The 24,501-nt window shown below is 37.7% G+C and overlaps 1 protein-coding gene across 1 annotated transcript; it reads left to right on the plus strand.

The window, feature by feature from the left end:
- Nucleotides 1-19: 19 nt before the first annotated feature.
- Nucleotides 20-22,945, plus strand: LOC309839284 (uncharacterized protein CXorf58; the record flags this gene model as incomplete). The annotated part of the gene is made up of 8 exons (XM_082680986.1): nucleotides 20-135; nucleotides 1,132-1,231; nucleotides 3,904-3,998; nucleotides 4,412-4,523; nucleotides 14,799-14,930; nucleotides 19,672-19,901; nucleotides 22,053-22,215; nucleotides 22,769-22,945. 8 exons carry the CDS (start codon nucleotides 20-22, stop codon nucleotides 22,943-22,945), a joined length of 1,125 nt encoding a protein of 374 aa, XP_082537112.1.
- Between the last annotated feature and the right edge of the window lie 1,556 nt (nucleotides 22,946-24,501).

Genomic DNA, 24,501 nt, shown 5'->3' on the forward strand with positions numbered 1-24,501 from the left:
GTACTTCATTGTGAGGAAAATGAGTCATTCCCCAAAGACATCAGTTACTGGTGTCCCCAAATCAGATAGTCCACGCTTGGGAAAAGGTCACAAAGTACATTTGTCAAATGCTATAAAGACAAAGGGAAAACAACAGTAAGTAGCCATTTTTCGCCTGGTATCATCTTCCACAACTGGACAGTTTCCGTATGGTATTTACCCAGCTAACATCAAACACTTCTTGTTTTGTAAATTAGAGGTTTTTTGTGTGTTTTAAAAATACTTGTGAATTGAATAATAATTATAATTATAGTATTTCATAATTGACAAAGCATGTTAACACACATCTCTTTGATCCTGACACAACCCTGTGATGCAGTCTTGTTATTACATCTTATAAGTGAGGAAGTAGCAACTGGAACAAGGTAACTGATTTGCAGAAGGCTAAACAGCTAATAAATGGCATCAGCTAGTATTCAAGGGTCTGTTTCCATACTTCAGGCCTTTTCTACTCTACATCTTGTAGTCTGCACTTTGCCAGTCAACAGTGGCATTATACAGGAGTACCTACCTCTCTTTGTAGCCCTGTGAGGGGTAATGATGGGGTGGGGGGGCAGTTCTTGGAGAGTGAGATCCCTATTATCTGCCAGGGCTGGGACATGATCAAAAGTAGAATAATGCTCTGACCTAACTGGGATGAGCCTGGTTCAAACAAAGATCAGAGAAGGGAGTTTCTTTTTCTAGGGCATGGTCATCCGGTCCCAGAAGAAAATTTGGGCCTACTGTAACTTCAACTATTCTATATTCTATTTTCTTAGCACTTGAACTAGTTGGACAGTGTTTTTAAGAACTATAATGGAATCATTTTAGGTCATGGATGTTTTTAGAAAGCACATTTTTTTGATGATAAAGTTTTAGCCAGGATTTTTTTTAATCTCAAGGGAAATATTCTCAAGCATTTCTTATCCTCATTCTGACTAGATTCGGCAGATGACCAGTTCTAATTACCACATCCAAATGTTCCTCATTAGGTCAGTCTTAGGGTGGAGGATGGGGAGATGCAAGAGGAGGAAGCATAAATCCAGAGTTCCCCAAGATTTTAGGAAAATGAAAACTACTTCACAAATCTTAGGCTCTTTTTATTCCTTTCAGAAATAATAAAGATATTTCAGCTCACAGGATACAGAGAGTGTGGTTATCTCATCTTGACAAGTCAATGTTTCAACTCCTTAAGTGTACAATTTGTGCAGCGGTATGTATTTTGCTTTTTGTTTGCTCGGACAGATATAATTACTTATCAAGGTAAAAGGTGTGTTAAATAAAGAAAGAATATATAACCTTTTAAAATCCCGTCTATTTGAATCTAATAATATTGCATGGGGTTATGGGATTTCTTCTTTGGTTGACTCTAAATGAATATTTCTGTATTTACTTTTTTTTTTTTTTTTTGCGGTACACGGGCCTCTTGCTGTTGTGGCCTCTCCCGTTGCGGAGCACAGGCTCCGGACGCGCAGGCTCAGCGGCCATGGCTCACGGGCCCAGCCGCTCTGCGGCATGTGGGATCTTCCCAGACCGGGGCACGAACCCGCATCCCCTGCATCAGCAGGCGGACTCTCAACCACTGTGCCACCAGGGAAGCCCTGGATTTACTTTTAACATGGGTAACTACTGTGTCTTTTTCTGAAACCAATATGATTTTTTTAAATCTATTTCTTATTTGAAGATGTGAGAGAGTGATCTTCTAGCACTAAAAATCTCTGTATTAAAAGTGCCTTTGCCTTCCACCCAGCAATTTCACTTGTAGGAATCCATTCTACAATCTATATACAGTTTCATTGCAGTATTGTTTGTAACAGCAAAGAAAGTAAACCCTATAATGTCCATCGATAGGATACTGGTTAAATAAATGTTGGTGCTTTCCTACTGTTAAGGCTTGCAGCCTTGCATATGAATCTGCAATAGAAAAATAGCTAAAGTATCTCATTAGTGAAAAGGCAAGTGCAGAACATTATGAATAATATAGTCCTATTTGAATAAAAACAAAGAAACGAAGAAAAAGGTGCACATCCCCCCACTCCCCAAACAACTCTGGTAACGCTGGCAGAGTATTAAGTCTTCTTTCATATAGTACTAAATATTCTCCTAATAAAATCACCTGTGATTACAGTAATCTATAATTAGTAATAGTCACATTAAGCGAATTTTAGCAGCTCTGAAAAAAATGATAAACTCTGAGAAATGTGTACACTTTTTCACCGTCTGACCCACAGACCCACTGCTTTATTTATTTTTTAAATTTATTTATTAAAAAAATTTTTTTCCCTCTTGCATCTCCCTCCCTCCCACCCTCCCTATCCCACCCCTCTAGGTGGTCACAAAGCACCGAGCTGATCTCCCTGTGCTATGCGACTGCTTCCCACTAGCTAGCTATTTTACATTTGGTAGTGTATATATGTCCATATATACACTACCACTCTCACTTTGTCCCAGTTTACCCTTCCCTCTCCCCGTGTCCTCAAGTCCATTCTCTAGTAGGTCTGCGTCTTTATTCCCATCTTGCCCCTAGGTTCTTCATGACCATTTTCTTTTTTTTTTTAGATTCCATATATATGTGTTAGCATATGGTATTTGTTTTTCTCTTTCTGACTTTCTTCACTCTGTATGACAGACTCTAGGTCCATCCACCTCACTACAAATAACTCAATTTTGTTCCTTTTTATGGCTGGGTAATATTCCATTGTATATATGTGCCACATCTTCTTTATCCATTCATCTGTCGATGGACATTTAGGTTGCTTCCATGTCCTGGCTATTGTAAATAGAGCTGCAATGAACATTTTGGTACATGACTCTTTTTGAATTATGGTTTTCTCAGGGTATATGCCCAGTAGTGGGATTGCTGGGTCATATGGTAGTTCTATTTTTAGTTTTTTAAGGAACCGCCATACTGTTTTCCATAGTGGCTGTATCAATTTACCCCACCAACAGTGCAAGAGGGTTCCCTTTTCTCCACACCCTCTCCAGCATTTATTGTTTCTAGATTTTTTGATGATGGCCATTCTGACTGGTGTGAGATGATATCTCATTGTAGTTTTGATTTGCATTTCTCTAATGATTAATGATGTTGAGCATTCTTTCATGTGTTTGTTGGCAGTCTGTATATCTTCTTTGGAGAAATGTCTATTTAGGTCTTCTGCCCATTTTTGGATTGGGTTGTTTGTTTTTTTGATATTGAGCTGCATGAGCTGCTTGTAAATTTTGGAGATTAATCCTTTGTCGGTTGATTCGTTTGCAAATATTTTCTCCCATTCTGAGGGTTGTCTTTTCGTCTTGTTTATGGTTTCCTTTGCTGTGCAAAAGCTTTTAAGTTTCATTAGGTCCCATTTGTTTATTTTTGGTTTTATTTCCATCTCTCTAGGAAGTGGGGCAAAAAGGATCTTACTGTGATTTATGTCATAGAGTGTTCTGCCTATGTTTTCCTCTAAGAGTTTGATGGTGTCTGGCCTTACATTTAGTTCTTTAATCCATTTTGAGGTTATTTCTGTGTATGGTGTTAGGGAGTGTTCTAATTTCATTCTTTTATATGTAGCTGTCCAGTTTTCCCAGCACCACTTATTGAAGAGGCTGTCTTTTCTCCACTGTATATTCTTGCCTCCTTTATCAAAGATAAGGTGACCATATGTGTGTGGGTTTATCTCTGGGCTTTCTATCCTGTTCCATTGATCTATATTTCTGTTTTTGTGCCAGTACCATACTGTCTTGATTACTGTAGCTTTGTAATATAGCCTGAAGTCAGGGAGCCTGATTCCTCCAGCTCCGTTTTTCTGGTGTACTGTCACTTTGCCATGCCCCCTCTGTTATTTTCAATAGATTGTGCCTGGGCAGGGTACCGCATTCCATTTATAGCACCATCATCTCTTTCAGGAACATCATGTGACACGTGAAATTTTGAAGAAAGTGAGCCCTTTTGAGGCTGAGCTTGTTAAAGATCCTTGCTTGAAGTGTAAAGTTAGATTCAGGTAATGTTTTTATACTGATTTACTTCAAGCAGTGCTTCGTTAATGTGAAGGAATCTTAGAAATTTATTTTCTTAAGTCCTCATATGTAATTACAAAGTAAATGTGTTGTTCTTATTTACATTTATTATGTGAAGAAACTGAGGCATGACTCTTGGGCCAAATGTTGCCTTGAAAGTAGCTCTCATCTCTCATGATGTGTTCAGTCTGACACACATATGAGAATAACTGTGAGCACACATGCCAAAGTGTGGCTCTTTCATACTCTGTGATCCGTTTCATGACCAGTTCTTTTTATGCTCTGGTATAGCTTTTACCCTGCATGCAAAAAAATATGTGAATGATCTTAAGTACAAGGAGGAGAAGTGACAGCTCCAAACCTGATGCCAAATGACTAATTTTGGTCTTTATTTCAGATTTAGTGGTGAAACATTTCCACCTTTCATCGTGTTTAAAATTTTTCTTCATACTGAAGGCCTTGGTTACAAGTATTTCAGTGGAAAAAATGTATTAAAGCCGTCAAGTGAGGTGATGTTTCATGATGTAGAGTTTGTGTTAATTTAGCTTTTTAACATCTATGTGGTATCTGAATTGCATTCAAAGTATACAGACTATGTTATTTCACCATTAAACAGCCCAGCAAGCAGGTAGTATTTTTTTAAGCATCATGTTTCAAAGTGACTCTGTTTATTAGCTAAAAAAATATTTGGAATGAATTTCTTATATAAGGCCCTAAAATATACCCATCAGTTTTCTTTGTATGAAAATTTTGGTTTGCTAATAATGCATTACAGTGGCCTGTTGGTCAGGGCTTTTTAATTATGCAGAACATTTATGCAATTTTGTTTTAATGGTATTTTATCATTGTTTCTTTGATTCTGGTAGCATGTTTAGAAAAACTGTGCTAGAGTATTGAAAAGGAACTTTTAAAACGTTTATCCTTTTTTACATGAGTTCTCATACTTTTAACTTTCGTGAATATTCATCATAATTGTGTCTACAGCATAGGACTCACCTGAGGATCTTATTAAAATGCAGTTTTTGATTCAGTAAATCTGGGACGGGTCCTGAGATTCTGCATTTCTACCAGCTCCCAGCAGCTGCCACTGCTGCTGATCCATGTACCACATTTTTAATAGTGAGGATCTACGGCATAGGTTTTATTCCTTTGACCCTTATATATGACTACAGTCGAGAAAATGTGTACATTCTCATATTTAGCCTTTTATAAACCACATATCAAAGGTTGTTTTCTTGTAGCCTTCTGGAAATATCTTACATGAAAAGTATGACCCACCTGAAATCATCAGTAATGGCATGTATTCAGGATAGAAGACCACACAGCCTGGCAGTTTCTGACCAGATCCAGCATGTGCAGCATATATTCTCTGAAGAATATTAGAAAAGGAAAAGAGACTGCTTTTCTATGTCTTCTCAGGCAATATCAGAGAAAATTTAGCTTGGTTTCAGAAATGTATCAAAAGGACTAGTGGTTTCATGTGGAATATGGTATTTCAGAAATATTAATATTTGCTCATTTGTATAGAATGACTTCAAATGGGAAAGTAGATGTTTATTCTCCATTCCAGAGATAAATTCATGCCACATTTATCTACAGAATAAGCTTATAGTTGTCCCTATAAAATTTCATCAACTGTTGCTTTTCTGAGGTTATATAATGTGGCTTTTTTAGGAACTGAAATTTTCCCAAGACAGCTCCTGGCAGACCCTGCTATGCCCAGGCTGGAGCAAATGAGAACCTTAGAGGCCATGACTGGAAAGCACTGTGTATATATCATAATTTATTAAAATGCTGTATAATAACTTAAATTTTATTTTAATTACAAAGTAACTGTTAAAAGAAATAGCACAGAGATTTTTTTAAAGGAAAATATGCCTTTATGCCTTTGTTCTTTGTGCTGCAACTTTCATTCACCTTGGGTGATCACTGTTAATAGTTTATTGTGTATGCTTCATATTTTTCCATAAAAATACACATATTATTGCACATATTTTTCCATAAAATATATTTTTATTTAAATATATTTTAAATATTTTCATTCTTATTTTTAAAATGTGATTATACTATTCAGTTTGAGTTTTTCACTAAACATTATAAGGGGTTACAAATGATCAGAACATACCCAACTTGGAGAGAACAGGTTAGGATTCCTTCTTCCTTTAGTTCAGGTTGAAAACAAATTCTGGCAATTCTTGGATTCATAGTTAATAGAAAGCCTGTAGAAATGGAAATTTTCTCACTTTAAGTTCACTCAACTTTTTTGCTCTTTGAATGTAGACACTGTGTCTTTAGCAAACTGATACAACTTTACTAAGTTTATTTATTTCTCCATGTGAAAGAAATAAGTCAGTTGTAGTCCATTCAGATGTTTAATCTAAGTTCATTTATGAAGGAGGGGAGTTTCACCAATTATTTTTGGTTCCATCTTTTCCCTCGTTCTTATATCCAATTCTAGTTTCATTTCCTTCTCATTTTCCAACAACATTTCTCATGTATTTACAAACACACACACACACACACACACACATACACACACACACACACACAAAAGCAAAAACAAGTGAAAGGATGTAGAATAGCCTGAATAACTTTGGAGAAGAAGAACGAAATTAGACTATTTACACTACCTGATTCCAAGACTTAAAATGCTATAGTAGAGGGCAGACAGCAGAAGCAAGAAGAACTACAATCCTGCAGCCTGTGGAACAAAAACCACATTCACAGAAAGATAGACAAGATGAAAAGGCAGAGGGCTATGCACCAGAGGAAGGAACAAGATAAAACCTCAGAAAAACAACTAAATGAAATGGAGATAGGAAATCTTCCAGAAAAAGAATTCAGAATAATGATAGTGAAGATGATTCAGGACCTACGAAAAAGAATGGAGGCAAAGATAGAGAAGATGCAAGAAACGTTTAACAAAGATCTAGAAGAATTAAAGAACAAACAACCAGAGATGAACAATACAATAAATGAAATGAAAACTACACTAGAAGGAATCAATAGCAGAATAACTGAGGCAGAAGAACAGATAAGTGACCTGGAAGACAGAATGGTGGAATTCACTGCTGCAGAACAGAATAAAGAAAAAAGAATGAAAAGAAATGAAAACAGTCTAAGAGACCTCTGGGACAACATTAAACACAACAACATTTGCATTATAGGGGTCCCAGAAGGAGAAGAGAGAGAGAAAGGACCCGAGGAAATATTTGAAGAGATTATAGTTGAAAACTTCCCTAACATGGGAAAAGAAATAGCCACCCAAGTCCAGGAAGTGCAGAGAGTCCCATACAGGATAAACCCAAGGAGAAACACGCCGAGACACGTAGTAATCAAATTGGCAAAAAATAAGACAAAGAAAAATTATTGAAAGCAGCAAGGGAAAAACGACAAATAACTTACAAGGGAACTGCGATAAGGTTAACAGCTGATTTCTCAGCAGAAACGCTACAAGCCAGAAGGGAGTGGCATGATATACTTAAAGTGATGAAAGGGAAGAACCTACAACCAAGATTACTCTACCCGGCAAGGATCTCATTCAGATTCGATGGAGAAATCAAAAGCTTTACAGACAAGCAAAAGCTAAGAGAATTCAGCACCACCAAACCAGCTCTACAACAAATGCTAAAGGAACTTCTCTAAGTGGGAAACACAAGAGAAGAAAAGGACCTACAAAAACAAACCCATAACAATTAAGAAAATGGTCATAGGAACATACATATAAATAATTACCTTAAAGGTGAATGGATTAAATACTCCAACCAAAAGACACAGCCTTGCTGAATGGATACAAAAACAAGACCCATATATATGCTGTCTACCAGAGACCCACTTCAGACCTAGGGACACATACAGACTGAAAGTGAGGGGTTGGAAAAAGATATTCCATGCAAATGGAAATCAAAAGAAAGCTGGGGTAGCAATACTCCTATCAGGTAAAATAGACTTTAAAATAAAGACTGCTACAAGAGATAAGGAGGGACACTACATAATGATCAAGGGATCAATCCAAGAAGAAGATATAAAAATTATAAATATAAAAAAAAAATTATAAATATATATGCACCCAACATAGGAACACCTCAATACATAAGGCAACTGCTAACAGCTATAAAACAGGAAATCGACAGTAACACAATAACAGTAGGGGGCTTTAACACCTCACACCAATGGACAGATCATCCAAAATGAAAATTAATAAGGAAACACAGCTTTAAATGACACGATAGACCAGATAGATTTAATTGATATTTATAGGACATTCCATCCAAAAAGAGCAGATTACACTTTCTTCTCAAGTGTGCATGGAACATTCCCCAGGATAGATCACATCTTGGGTCACAAATCAAGCCTCAGTAAATTTAAGAAAATTGAAATCATATCAAGCATCTTTTCTGACCACAACGCTATGAGATTAGAAATCAATTAGAGGGAAAAAAACCATAGAACACACAAACACATGGAGGCTAAATAATATGTTACTAAATAACCAAGAGATCACTGAAGAAATCAAAGAGGAAATCAAAAAGTACCTAGAGACAAATGAGAATGAAAACACAACGATCCAAAACCTATGGGATGCAGCAAGCGCAGTTCTAAGAAGGAAGTTTATAGCTATACAAGCCTACCTCAAGAAACAAGAAAAATCTCAAATAAACAATCTAACCTTACACCTAAAGGAACTAGAGAAAGAAGAACAAACAAAACCCAAAGTTAGCAGAAGGAAAGAAATCATAACGATCAGAGCAGAAATAAATGAAATAGAAGCAAAGATCAATAAAACTAAAAGCTGGTTCTTTGAGAAGATAAACAAAATTGATAAATCTTTAGCCAGACTCATCAAGAAAAAGAGGGAGAGGACTCAAATCAATAAAATTAGAAATGAAAAAGGAGAAGTTACAACAGACACCGCAGAGATACAAAGCATCCTAAGAGACTACTACAAGCAACTGTATGCTTGTAGTAAAATGGACAACCTGGAAGAAATGGACAAATTCTTACACAGGTATAACCTTCCAAGACTGAACCAGGAAGAAATAGGAAATATGAACCAACCAATCACAAGCAATGAAATTGAAACTGTGATTAAAAATCTTCCAACAAACAAAAGTCCAGGACCAGTTGGCTTCACAGGTGAATTCTATCAAACATTTAGAGAAGAGGTAACACCCATCCTTCTCAAACTCTTCTAAAAAATTGCAGAGGAAGGAACACTCCCAAACTCGTTCTATGAGGCCACCATCACCCTGATACCAAAACCAGACAAAGATACTACAAAAAGGAAAATTACAGACCAATATCACTCATGAATATAGATGCAAATATCCTCAACAAAATACTAGCAAACAGAATCCAACAACACATTAAAAGGATCATACACCATGATCAAGTGGGATTTATCCCAGGGATGCAAGGATTCTTCAATATACGCAAATCAATCAATGTGATACACCATATTAACAAATTGAAGGAGAAAAACCATATGATCATCTCAATAGATGCAGAGAAAGCTTTTGACAAAATTCAACACCCATTTATGACAAAAACTCTCCAGAAAGTTGACATAGAGGGAACCTACCTCAACATAATAAAGGCCATATACAACAAACCCACAGCAAACATCATTCTCAATGGTGAAAAACTGAAGGCATTTCCTCTAAGATGAGGAACAAGACAAGGATGTCCACTCTCACCACTATTATTCAACATAGTTTTGGAAGTCCTGGCCACAGCAATCAGAGAAGAAAAAGAAATAAACGGAATACAAATTGGAAAAGAAGAAGTAAAACTCTCACTGTTTGCAGATGACATGATACTGTACATAGAGAATCCTAAAGATGCCACCAGAAAACTACTAGAGCTAATCAATGAATTTGGTAAAGTTGCAGGATACAAAATTAATGCACAGAAATCCCTTGCATTCCTATACACTAATGATGAAAAATCTGAAAGTGAAACTAAGAAAACATTCCCATTTACCATTGCAACAAAAAGAATAAAATATCTAGGTATAAACCTACCTAGAGAGACAAAAGACCTGTATGCCGAAAACTATGACACTGATGAAAGAAATTAAAGATGATACCAACAGATGGAGAGATATATACCACGTTCTTGGATTGGAAGAATCAATATTGTGAAAATAGCTATACTAACCAAAGCAATCTAGAGATTCAATGCAATCCCTATCAAATTACCAATGGCATTTTTTGCAGAACTAGATCAAAGAATCTTAAAATTTGTATGGAGACAAAAAAGACCCCAAATAGCCAAAGCAGTCTTGAGGGAAAAAAATGGAGCTGGAGGAGTCAGACTCCCTGACTTCAGACTATACTACAAAGCTACAGTAATCAAGACAATATTGTACTGGCACAGAAACAGAAATATAGATCAATGGAACAGGATAGAAAGCCCAGAGATAAACCCACGCAAGATGGTCACGTTATCTTTGATAAAGGAGGCAAGAATATACAATGGAGAAAAGGCAGCCTCTTCAATAAGTGGTGCTGGGAAAACTGGACAGCTACATGTAAAAGAATGAAATTAGAACACTCCCTAACACCATACACTAAAGTCAAAATTGATTAGAGACCTAAATGTAAGACCGGGCACTATAAAACTCTTAGAGGAAAACACAGGAAGAACACTCTTTGACATAAATCACAACAAGATATTTTTTGATCCACCTCCTACAGTAATGGAAATAAAAACAAAAATAAACAAATGGGACCTAATGCAACTTAAAATCTTTTGCACAGCAAAGGAAACCATAAACAAGACGAAAAGACAACCCTCAGAATGGGAGAAAATATTTGCAAACGAATCAACCGACAAAGGATTAATCTCCAAAATATATAAACAGCTCATGCAGCTCAGTCTTATAAAAATAAACAACCCAATCCAAAAATGGGCAGAAGATCTAAACAGACATTTCTCCAAAGAAGACATACAGATGGCCAAGAAGCACATGAAAAGCTGCTCAACATCACTAATTATTAGAGAAGTGCAAATCAAAACTACAATGAGGTATCACCTCACACCAGTTAGAATGGGCATCATCAGAAAATCTACAAACAATAAATGCTGGAGAGGGTGTGGAGAAAAGGGAACCCTCTTGCACTGTTGGTGGGAATGTACATTGATACAGCCACTATGGAGAACAGTATGGAGGTTCCTTAAAAAACTAACAACAGAATTACCATATGACCCAACAATCCCACTACTGGGCATATACCCATAGAATACCATAATTCAAAAAGACACATGCACCCCAGTGCTCATTACAGCACTATTTACAATAGTCAGGTCATGGAAGCAACCTAAGTGCCCATCGACAGACGAATGGATAAAGATGTGGTACATATATACAATGGAATATTACTCAGCCATAAAAAGGAACTAAATTGGGTCATTTGTAGAGACGTGGATGTATCTAGAGACTGTCATACAGAGTGAGATAAGTCAGAAAGAGAAAAACAAATATTGTATATTAATGCATATATGTGGAACCTAGAAAATGGTACAGATGAACCGGTTTGCAGAGCAGAAATTGAGACACAGAAGTAGAGAAAAACATATGGACACCAAGGGGGCAAAGCGGCTGGGAGTGGAGGTGGTGGGATGAATTGGGAGATTGGGATTGACATGGATACACTAATGTGTATAAAATTGATGACTAATAAGAAAAAAAATACATAAAAGTTGAATGGAAATATAAAGAAAAAAAAAACGCTATAGTAATCCCAGCAGTGTAGTGATGGCAAAAAGGCAAACATGTAGATCAATGAAATAGAACAGACAGTTCAGAAATAGACCCACATATATATGATCAGTTGCTTTTCATCAAAGGTGTGAAGGCAGTTTAAATGGTGCTAGAACAATTGGATAGCCATGTGTATAAAAAAGAGATCTCAATTCAGTTACCTACTTTGATGATCTATTTTCAGAGCTATGCTTATTTAAAGAGGGTTGTCACTATCGTAGTCCACCAACTATATTTAGAATATCCTAAAGCCTTGCTACTCAAAGTGTGGTCTGCAAAGATAAAAATAAAAAAAATTTTAAACAAAATTTTTTTTTTAATAAATAAAAAATAAAATAAACAAAGTGTGGTCTGCAGACCTGCAGCAATGGCATCCCCTGGAGCTTATTAGAAATGCAGGCTGTCAGGCCCCGCCTCATACCCACTAAATTAGCCTATGCGTTTTAACCAGACCCCCAGATGATCCTAGGCACAATATAGTCTGACAAGCACTGTCCTAAAGGTGCCCTCCCCCATGACCTGGACACCTCTGGGTAATTGACAATTCTTAAACATGAACATCCAGTAATTGTTATTTTAAATTGAAGATCCCTGTTCTTTTTGAGGATTGGGCATTTATGTAAAAAGGAAAAACGTTATTAATAATAGCAGCCCTTATTGAGCACTGTCAAGTATGATGTTAAACGTTTAATGTGCATTATCATTTAATTCTCATAAACTCTAGAAGGTAGATTCTGTTATTGTCTTCATTTTAAAAAGACTAAGTAACTTGCCTAAGGTCTCACACCTACAAAGTGAAGGAACTGACATGAAGACCCAGTGAGCCTGACTCCAGAGCCCATGCTCTTAACTACTTCTGTGTCAGGAACCCTGGTAAATACATTCTCTTATATGACCCCCTGATAACTCTGATGAGGTACATGTCATTCCCATTTTGCCTGTGTGGAAGCTGGAACTTGGAGAGGCTCGTCCGGGCCAGAACTGAGACTTCACTTCTACATATATCTGCTTGACAAGCCTAACTGTAGATCTTGCCCAGCAGGTAGCCGCAGAGCTGTGGGGGAGTGATGATGGCTATCAGGGGAGGAGTCAAATTTAGAGATGCCTGCCTCTGACCCTTTGAGTCGCCCACCAAGAATGGAACCTTCCTCTTGAATCCTAGTCTGATTGGCTGCTCACCTGGAATCGTTGCCTAGTTTTCACGCTTCCCTTTCTCCTGGGGCTGGGCTCTTTATTCCCAACCCTTCCTATCCAGAAGGACTTTCCTGAATCTGGCCATACACAGCCAATGTCTGAGAAAGAACATCTTGACCACTGGAGGGCAAACTTTTTTCAAACCCCTGTCACAAGTGGGCAACAAGCCTGCCCTGTGCTGCCAGGCATGGGGTTTTTTTGGCTGAGAGACTGAGATGGGCTTGACAAATCTGAGCCACGCAGCTGAGGCACTGTATGAATAAGGAAACTGGGACTTGGAGAGATTGGTGGTGGTGGCTGAGTGGAGTAGAGTAGGAACTGACAAGAAATACCTTTTCTAAGTAACTTGAGCTAGTAAAATATAGTTATATCTAAAGAAATTCGCAAGGCAGAAATTATAGGGTTTTCAGACCTGTTCTGCGTACAACTATTTGCTTTTACCTTTAGTGTCACTGTGGGGATGGTTAATTAGAACCCACAGGAAATAAATTGCAAGAAAGCATAATGGAGATATGTGCCAATACTGCCTTTTCTTTAGATGCATAGTGTTTAAAGAAACTAATGAAACGGAAAGCCAAAATGATCTGCCTAAAGATGCATAGTGTTTAAAGAAACTAATGAAACGGAAAGCCAAAATGATCTGCCATCACATTTTTAGTAAACTGTTTCTGTCCCTTCGATTTAGTGCATTAGGAATCAAACTACAACCATTTGAATATTTTCTTTCACTTTCCCTATGTGTCTGTGTTCTAAGCTTTGGAATTTAAATAAAGAAATAAATAGGAAATATTCTGGATAAGAAAAGTGAGAATTGGAATAAGAAGTACATTAAGGCTTGCTATTATTTTGCGTGTTAAGTAAAAACAGGTTCCGAGTTTTAGTCCTGTCTCAACCACTATTCTATAGTCTTATATCAGCATTAAAACACAGAGTTCCCATACTTTCACAGTATCACATTCTGAGATACAAAGGAAAAAAGAAACTGATCTGGAATCAAATGATGCTTGAATTTTCATCTACGCCAGTCTCCCTTCACATAAGCATAACCTTTGTGGCCAGAAGCACAGATATGTAATATAAATATGTATTAGAATAGTCAGCACATACTTACGGGGGGTGGGAAGGAGGGTGGGGAAGCACTTAATTCTCTATTCACAGTCTATGTATATTGCTCTTAGCACAAGGATAGGTATACGTGGAGGGGTATGGTGCAAATACAGCCAGACTGGATTCGAGCCTCCATGTTTTCTGTGATTCTTCTGTCTCTGCCCTCTTAGGTGCTTTCCTTGAGTAGAAAATGTTGACATTTGTGAGAGAAAAAAAAAAACCTTTGTTTGCTACTCTTTTGCTACTGAGAAAAGCCTAAAGGAGAGGGAGGTCTCAGCCCTCTGAAACGTACATGTTTCCATTTGAGGGCGAGATATTAACAGCCACATAAAAGAGAGCTGGCCCCAGTACCTTTCATTGCGGTTCCTAGGGCAACCTGTTTAATAACCAGATAAGCTTTCTCTGCATTGACAGCATGAATATGTTAGCGGTTTGTTGTGTTTTTTAAAGGAAAATAATGTCCTCTGAGGATTGTGGACTCCGCTACTCCTCTAGCTACATTTTAAAACTATTTAGATATGGTTATGGAAACAAATTTTAAGTGGTTTAAAAATCTATATAATCTTTTCTTTGTAAATACAGTCTTTTTATTGAATAGCAAGCTACTAGAAGAAAGGAACAATATTTGATGCATTTGTCTCAAAAAATATGTAAAGTGTGTGCTGATAGTTATTGCTATTATACTACTATTTTAAAAGTATTTTTTTCCTCTTTATAGGCTGTGGTTGATGCTTGTAAAATAATGGGGAAAAAGAAATTTTATCATCAAATTATGGAAGATGAACGTCTTTTCCAGAAGTTCAAAATAACTGATGAAATAGATATTGTCACCCTGAAAGATTACATGCAAGTAAGGAATTTAGATTTGGATTTAGATATTGCAATTTAGATATTGAAAACAACAAAATGAGCCTCGTGACCCTATCCTCCAGGAAGAATCATGTATCAGTTTACTGTGGTGAAATACACACAATATAAAATGTATCATTTTAAAGTGTACAATTCAGTGGCATTAAGTACCTTCACAGTGTTGTGCAAACATCACTACTGTCTAGTTTAAGAACCTTTTCGTCACCCTGGAGGAAACCTCACATCCATTAAGCAGTCACTCCCCATTCCTCTGTCACTCCAGCCCCTATCAGCCACTAATCTGCTTTCTGTCTCTCTGAATTTGCCTGTTCTGGACGTTTCCTATTAATGGAATCATATAGTATGTGGCCTTTTGTGTCTGGGGAGTGATAGGTAAGGAATGTAGGGTTTTTTCCAGGGGTGATGGAAACGTTTTGGAATTAGTAGTGATAGATATTGTGAATTTACTAAAAAAAAAAAAAAAAAAAAAAAAAAAAAAAACACTGAATTTTATACTTTAAAATGGTAAATTTTATATTATGTGAATTTTATCTCAATAAAAAAATCAAAAATAAATACATGGTGCTAAAAAGAGTACATGACGGGGATTTGACCTAGTAAGGAAGGGGTCTATTATTGTTTCGATGCTTTCTGCTACAAGGAACAGAATATCCCCAACCACAAGAGGCTTAAACAATAAAGGACATTGTCCCGTGTTAGGGAGTCCCTGGACAGGTGCGTCCTGGGATAGCTAGTGTCACAGCTCAAGGACATCAGGGTTGTTGGTCAGCTTCACTACAGTCCTCTCAGCTTCCTTCACATAGTAACAAGATGACTATCACATTCTCAACTACATTCAAAGGCAGGAAGAAGAGGACTCAGCATCTTTTTCTCTAAATCTCAAGAAGAAAAATCTTTCCCAGAAGCCCCCAACAGACTTCCTCTCAGGTCCCATTGGTCAGAACTGGATCACATGCTCCCCCTAAACCAATCACTGTAAAGGGAAATGGGATCGTTTCCCATGATTGACTTAGAACAATCATGGTTCATGTGCTGGGGCCTTCCTTCCCAGAGCATATGTCTGTTCCATATGTGAAAAAAAATCAGGGCTCCATAAGTAAGGGAGAAGAGGGAAATGGGTGATAGGCAGGCAATCAACAATGTGTCACAGCCTCGGTCTGCGGCTGAATGGGTGGTGCACCCCAGGCAAAGGCTCTGTGGCAGGACAAACTGCAGGGCATGAAAGCAGGTTTGTGGGCCTGGAGAAGGGAGAGCACGGAAGGTGTGATATGCAGTCAGGCTAGAGGGCTGGTAAGAGATCATGATGCAGGGCTTTTGACCATAGTAAGGTGTTTATTTTTTTCCTTGATTGTGTGTGCAATGAGAAGCTGGTGCAGTGTTTCGGGAAATGCGGTGACCTAATCTAATATGTGAAGGGACCCATCTGGCTGCAATGTATTATAGATAAAGGATTAGAAGACAGCAAGAGCCTCCTTCTAGTTTGGAGGTTCCTGCAATATTTTAGGAGAGATGGTGGTACCTTGGTTTAGGGCTGTGAGGCTGGAGATGCAAGAGATAACTAGAGAATAAAAGCAGTGGGCCTTGGGGACAGAGAGGTAAGCTAAAAGAAAGTGTCCAACATGGCTTCTAGGTTTCTGGTTTGTATAACTGGTCGGACAGCAGTGCTGAATCAGGGAACTTAAACTAGATACCTGAATAGTAATAATAGCAAATGCTGGTGTAATAACTCCTTTTATTCTCATAACAACCCTAAGAAGCAGGTACTATTATTACCCCTGTTTTATAAGTTCTAAAGAAACAAGGGATCCCAAAATTCTAGCTCATAATAATAATAATAATATATGGCCTTAACTGTTCACCCAGTTGCTTGCATGTGAAACATGAAATTAATGCGGTGCTTTAGAGACTCCCAGTTGTGTTATCTTTCTTTTAGAGCCTTAACCTAGAAGATTTGGGGACTGAACCAGGAAATAAGTAGAGCTTGGGGATGTCAGCTATCTTTGCTAAGGACATAGGTGGCATACTTCCAGATTGTCCCTATGCCAAGGATTGGTGTCATAGAAAGAAGTTCCCAGATAGACATATTGGAAGAGAGAGATCTGATGATCGCTGACATTTATTGAGCCCTTTATGGACACAGCATTGTTTTTAGCTCTTTAAATGCATATTATCTCCTTTAATCTTCAAGTTTGTAAATTATGTGACCCTTTAAGAGATGAGGAAAATGGAGCTTAATGAGATTTTTAAAAACTTACTCAAGGTCGTATAGCTAGCTAATAGGTGCAGAGCAGATCATAGACAGTTCTGAGATGTTTACCCATTTTACCATTCCACTATCGGGAAATAAAATATACAGGCAGTCCTCGCTTTGCATGGTAGTGCAGGGCCATAAAAGCTGAAACCATGCAGAGCAAACTTAATCATCAATGGGAAAAATCGTGATTGTTCCGTGCCTTTAAAAAAATCTTATCAAAACATTAAAAACTCTCTTACTCTGTTATAAATATATAGGAAAATGGAAAAAAGCAAAACATTTATTTAGTACACTATAATTTAAAACATTAGAAACATTCAGAATTTAAAATGTTTTATTTCTTTGTAAAAAGCTTATCAACTGTGAATATACTAGAAACTATTGAATTATATACTTTAAATAGGTGAATTATATGAGACATGAATCTCAATAAATCTGTAAAAAAATCGTTTTATCAAGAGTAGTTTAATCAGTGCTTACCTTCTTGTTCTCATATAATTTACAATAAGGAGTGAGCATCTTCTCCATGCCCTGGCAAATTGTCATACTCCTTTCTAAGTTTGGATCACCCGCCAACATTTTATCCTCTGTACTTTTATTGGCCGCACCACACAGCTTGCAGGATCTTAGTTCCCTCACCAGGGATCAAACCCAGGGCCCTGGGAGTAAGGGCACCGAGTCATAACCATCGGACCACCAAGGAATTCCCTATCCTTTGTACTTTAAATGTTATGAAATGTTTCAGAGCTCCTTTAATATGAAGCTTTTTTGCCAACATTACTTCCTCTGAGAAAACTTTACCCTTTTCAGCAGTGCCATTTTCCCCATTTATGTTGATAAGTTCACCTTCACCAAATTCGTCTAGCAGCCTCGCTGCAGTGTCTTGAATGATGGCAGGGTCAGCATCCCCATGGTCACCTATTTCTTCTAGAACTCTATTTACCTTTGATTTGAATTTCACTTCCAGCTTTACCACTTTTTCTTTCTTTGTTTGACCTTTCCCTCTTTTTTTTTTTTTTTTTTTTTTTTTTTGTGGTACGCGGGCCTCTCACTGTTGCGGCCTCTCCCGTTGCGGAGCCTGCGCAGGCTCAGCGGCCATGGCTCACGGGCCCAGCCACTCCGCGGCATGTGGGATCTTCCCGGACCGGGGCAGGCGGACTCTCAACCACTGTGCCACCAGGGAAGCCCTGACCTTTCCCTCTTTTGATTATCTTTATTTGTAAAATGTCATATGGGTTTATCACTGGGAGACAAAGAGGTAACACAATTACACACTTTGCTGTCTGTGAGTGAACTAAAAAGCAGATCTACAGTGACCAATCACTGACACACTTCGAAAGAACTGACGTGATTTGTCATTTATCACCATGCACATCTGTTATTTATGTAGTAATCTATGGACTGAAGAGCTAGCAGCAGAGTTTGTACTTTATGCATTTAACTCAGTTTTACTGTGGTAACTGAAATTTGAACTGTGTTATTGAAGGACTGAGCTTATTTGACTAAATGGTGGTGATTGATTGAAATTCGTGCATGCCTAAATGATACAAAGGGAGCACTGCCTGTATGTGTGTGAGTGCGAGAGCCCAAGAGGGAGAGAGAGAGAGTGTACGTGTGTTATACCCTAAATGCCAGGATTGTAGCTCCTCCTGCCCTATTCCTATCTCTTAAATGAACATTTATAAGGTTGAATTGATTATATATATTTATATTTTTAAATTCCTAATTTGATATTTTAAATTAAAAACAAAAAGAGGGCTTCCCTGGTGGCGCAGTGGTTGAGAGTCCGCCTGCTGACGCAGGGGACACAGGTTTGTGCCCTGGTCCGGGAGGATCCCGCATGCCACGGAGCGGCTGGGCCCGTGAGCCATGGCCGCTGAGCCTGTGCATCCCGAGCCTGTGCTCCGCAGCAGGAGAGGCCACAGCAATGAGAGGCCTGCGTACTGCAAAAAAAAAAAAAAAAAGGTGGGATTTCTACAAATACTCCAAATGAAAATAGTGAAATTTGCCACTTAGCACCAGAGGTGAACTAAGTATTTCTAAAAAGGTTTATGCAAATGTCCTTTCGATGCAAGCATGTCATGAATAAGTATTGCCAGGTATGTAGATCACATAGCTATTTTCAATTTTCAGGCCCATCCTGAGTTTAATTTATCTGAGTTATATTTGCCTTAAAGATTTAGTGTTTATGCATTAAATAAATATTTAATGAGCGTGGTACTATGTGCATGATACTGTGTGATAAGGATCCTGCCTTGTCACAGTAGGGGAGCTAAAACATACACAGATAGCTAGAACATCAAGTAGTCAGTAATAAGAGTCATAGAAGTGAGATACCAATACAGTTCAGAGATGGGATCAAGGAATGCTTTTGCATGAAGTAATATTTGAGTGGATCCTTGGGAAATGTGTCAAAAACATTCGAGAACACCACAGCCAATCATGCTTAGTTATTTTTTCTATATAGTATTCCAGTCTTCTGGATAAGATCCCTGCATCTTCTGGTGGCAGAAATAACTACTGGCGAAGATTAAATCTCGAAAACATTCCTAGGACAATGATAATGTATGACATAGTTTATTATGCGGAGTCTGGAATAATCTCAAACCGTCTAAAAAAAGAAATGAAGTATCTATTACAAAGACCAAAAACAGAAGAGATGCGTCAGCACCAGCTACAGATTGTTTCTCAAGTTAGGTAAAAAGTGATCCTTCACTGGGGTTACAATACTAGGGGCATTTCTGGAAATGTTCACATTCTGCCAAATAGCTCATGAAAAATAATAACAGAGCATATGGGGAAAAAGGGGTTGGGGCAGATTGCTCAAGACTTATGCAACTTTGCAAACAGAGCACTAACGAAAAGGACAATTGGTACCTGGGAAGATACCTTGTACCACCAGACAGGCCGCCACAGCAAATATAAAAAATGTACAATAGAGTGAAAATGCTGGCGGCTCTTTCATTAGAGCAGGTAGTGGGCACCGAGACAGTGCAGATGGAAGTGGAGCCCTGGGCCAATGTGGTGGCCTTTTAAGTGGACATGAGAGGCAGTGTGACCTGCCAGGAACCATGAACCGCTCAAGTCAGGGAGTAGGGAAGAGGGCAGTAAGGGTGGATCGTGTGTGTGTGCGGGGGAGTGCCTCTCTGCGGAGAGAGCCCTAGGTGCTTGTGCTCATTCTTGTTTTCATGAATGCAGCCAAAAGGGCTCCCTTTGCCCATGCTGCACAGAGGCGAACTTTTTCCTTTTCTGCTGAAGGTTATAATTCTAGTCTTGATATTCTGGCTCCCTTTGCAGAGGATAAATTGCATATAAATTACAGTGACATTATTCCCTTCTTTACCAATAACATGTGCGCCATTTCACATTATAAAAGAACATGTTGTAGCAAAATAGACTGTATTATGATTTGAAACAACATGGACAGACTATGACTGCACCAGTTATCTTCCTTTTTTCTTTCCATTACCAAGTCTCACCTAGCCCATCTTATTTACAAATTAAGCTTTTTTTCTTAAGAAAAAGAAAGAGATAATAAGACTGAAGAGGACCTGTTGGTAGTCTATTTTCACACAGTCATATTTGAAATGAAAAATACTCCTTTAGTACATGAAAAGACACTGGTGACCCACTGTCAGGCAAACACACTGGTTGTTTTTTTTTCAGGAGTAGAGATGAGTGGGTGCTGACCCAATAACATAATTTAGCCCATTTATTTTATGATCAAGGCTATACATTTGCCAGACAGATGGCCTAGTGTAGGGCGCAGTCTGTCATCATGAAATAGATTTTCTCTAACTCATCCATCTAAGCACTGAATATGGAACTTAACTCTGTTACCACCAAGGTCAAATAAATGATGTAATTTTCTCTGCTACCATATATAACTGTAGGCTCCCTGCTATTTAGACTCATGCTACTGATTATCCTAGAATGAGTCACTTAAAGAACCAAATAAGTAGCCAAATTCTAAATCAACTGAAGAGGGAAAAGTACTTTCTTAACGGCTCCTTTGAAGGCAGTTCAAAGTTTGGGATCTCTCAGAAGCAAACCCTGAGGTAAGTATTTGAGTATGAGTAGTTTATTTGGGAGGTGATCCCAGGAACCACTGATGAGAGGGGTAGAGAAGTGAAACAGGGAAGAGCAGGCAGCCAGAACAGTGTATGTTAGCAAGCAGGTTGTCACTGTGGGTAACTGGAGCTTAATCTCTCCTGGGAATGTCCTGGCCAGTGTAGAACACACAACTCAAGTTATCCCACAGAGGGGAAAGGAGTTGGGATATGTATACACCAACACCCATCAGTCACTGGTTAAGGGTAGCTTAGGAGGGGAGGTATTAATTCTGGGGCCCTTTCCCTGCACAAGGACTCTTGTTTTCATAAGAAAGCTCTCAGGCTAAGTGAGGCCAGTGTGCGCTATGGCCCAAGGGGACTATGAGCATGGCACCAACTGTGTCTGGTCCCAACACTGATAAAAGCAACCTGTTTCAGCCATTATGAAATTTAATACTTTTTGGTGTTAGTATATAGTATATCTTTTAAAAAGATTCAAATGGCTACTACACGGTATTTTCCCGGAAGACTGATTTTAAATTGATATAACATTTTATAATTTTCACTATCATTATTGTAAACATCATCTATACACCTTCATAAGTGGCAAAGAACTATGCTATGTAACTCAAGCAGAAATGATAACTTTGGCCTAAAAACTTACGTGCAGTATTGCTCCAAGCACTGAGGTCTAGGATATATTTACCAGAGAATGCTTTAATAAAATTTGGAACTTGCTTAAATTTAAAATTTTATTTTGTACAATTTTTCTGTCTATACTACAAATATTTTCTAGGTGCCCTTCATCCTTATCAAGTCTTCAACCTTTATATCGGCCCTACCAACAGCAAAGTCAAATTAAACACCTGGGACGTCGATCCGAGCAAGCTCAAATGAAAGTTGAAAAAATGAAAAAAGCTTATAAGATGGCTAAAGAAAAAATTGCTTCTGCGGGAACTGTAAGTTTAACTTGTACTGAATTCATTGTTTTGGACAATATTCAAACTGTAAGTAATTCTACTTCCTTAAGTAGAATTTTCCTAATCTACAAGTTCAAGGATGAAACACATACATTTGGTATATACCTTGGATAGTATAAAGCTACATTCCTCTTGGTAACGCATATTTTAAAAATTCTTAAACAATATGAGTAGCTATTCTGATAAATACCAGCCATTTTGACTCCACATGAGCATGAGTTGGCAAAAACCCTATTGTTTCTGTATATTGGCACTGTTGATTCAGCACATCGCTAATAGTGCTTTTCTCAAAGTGGAAGTCATTTCTATTTACACTTATTAAGACCTGTAGTGTGGAAAGTCGGCTTCAGTATACTACATTGCAGGAATATTTACAATGAACATGTATTCATGTTTTACTTTGTAATTTTTAAAAAACCTGCTATATATTTTTTTGAGATGAGGCTAAGTGTGAACAGTCAAATATAAAAAACATAAAATAGTAAAAACCAAATATAAAACACTTTTCGCTTTTATTTATAATTCTACCTAGCAACTGAAAATGGACACACCGGGTACAAAGCAAAACGAGACGATGGTCTTCTCCACCCCATTCTTTGACATTGTAAAAGTTAATGAGCTCATGTCAGATGACGAATTGGAAGAAGAGGAAAAGGAATTATTTGCCTGGTGTCAAGACTTGTATATTAATAATTCTCCATCATGTTAAAGCACAGCTAATTGACAGAAAACCAGGTTATTCAACAACCTGCTTGTCTGTCTATAAATGATGAGTATATGCGTTAAAGGAAAACAAAACATAAACAAGCACTCAGTATGCTCTCTTAACCAAATGTGTGACAGATTTTAAAGCCCTTTTAGTATTACCATAGGTACAAGTATTTTTTACTAACAGAATTTTAATCTAAATAAATTAAATTAAATCAACTAGATGCCCTCAAACTAGCTGTATATGGTTTTGTTCAAGAAATGGTATTTCGTCCCTGGAACTTTTATTCAATTGTGATTTTCCTTCATTTAAAAAAAGTATCGAACAGGCCATGCTTAGCATAAATATTAGAATTCACAGAATAAAAGGCTGCTCTTGAGTCAACCTCCAGTGTCTTTTTTTTTTTTTTTTTGTAGCATGTTGTTTTTTACAGAACAGCTTGTGATTGACCTATTCTGTTATAATAAAAATAATAATGAATTTGTTGCTACAGTAGGCATGACATAGCATACCTAGTCATTACTGAGCATTGTAAGCACCTGGGGCAGAATGTTGCATCTGCTTCAATGTTGTACTTTGTATTTTTTTAAGTGTAAAGACTGTTTTGAGTAATATTTATCAATTTCCTTTTAAATTGATAAATTCTCATTCCTGATGTAGTACAAATTATTGATATTTTTTTTGATCCAGGCTATTAGATTATATCAAACCTTACTTGAGGCTGTGATAATTAAACAAAGTACATTATTTATTGAACTTTAAAAATACAATTTTTTTGAATTTTACTTTATTTTATTTTTATACAGCAGGTTCTTATTAGTTATCTATTTTATGCATATTAGTGTATATATGTCGATCCCAATCTCCCAATTCATCTCACCACCACCATCTGCCCCTGCCACTTTCCCCCCTTGGTGTCCATGCATTTGTTCTCTATATCTGTGTCTCTATTTCTGCCTTGCAAACTGGTTCATCTGTACCATTTTTCTAGATTCCACATATATGTGATAATATACAATATTTGTTTTTCTCTCTCTGACTTACTACACTCTGTATGACAGTCTCTAGATCCATCCATGTCTCTACAAATGACCCAATTTCAGTCCTTTTTATGGCTGAGTAATATTCCATTGTATATATGTACCACATCTTCTTTACCCATTCATCTGTTGATGGGCATTTAGGTTGCTATTTAGCCATGACCTGGCTATTGTAAACAGTGCTGCAGTGAACATTGGGGTGCATGTGTCTTTTTGAATTATGGTTTTCTCTGGGTATATGCCCAGTAGTGGGATTGCTGGGTCATATGGTAATTCTATTTTTAGTTTTTTAAGGAGCCTCCTTACTGTTCTCCATAGTGGCTGTATCAATTTACATTCCCATCAACACTGCAAGAGGGTTCCCTTTTCTCCACACCCTCTCCAGCATTTGTTGTTTGTAGATTTTTGATGATGGCCATTCTGACCGGTATGCGATGATACCTCATTGTAGTTTTGATTTGCATTTCCCTAATGATTAGAGATGTTGAGCAGCTTTTCATGTGCTTCTTGGCCATC

This window comes from Grampus griseus, assembly GCF_964374135.1.
Source record: "Grampus griseus genome assembly, chromosome: X".
Classification (NCBI taxonomy): Eukaryota; Metazoa; Chordata; class Mammalia; order Artiodactyla; family Delphinidae; genus Grampus; species Grampus griseus.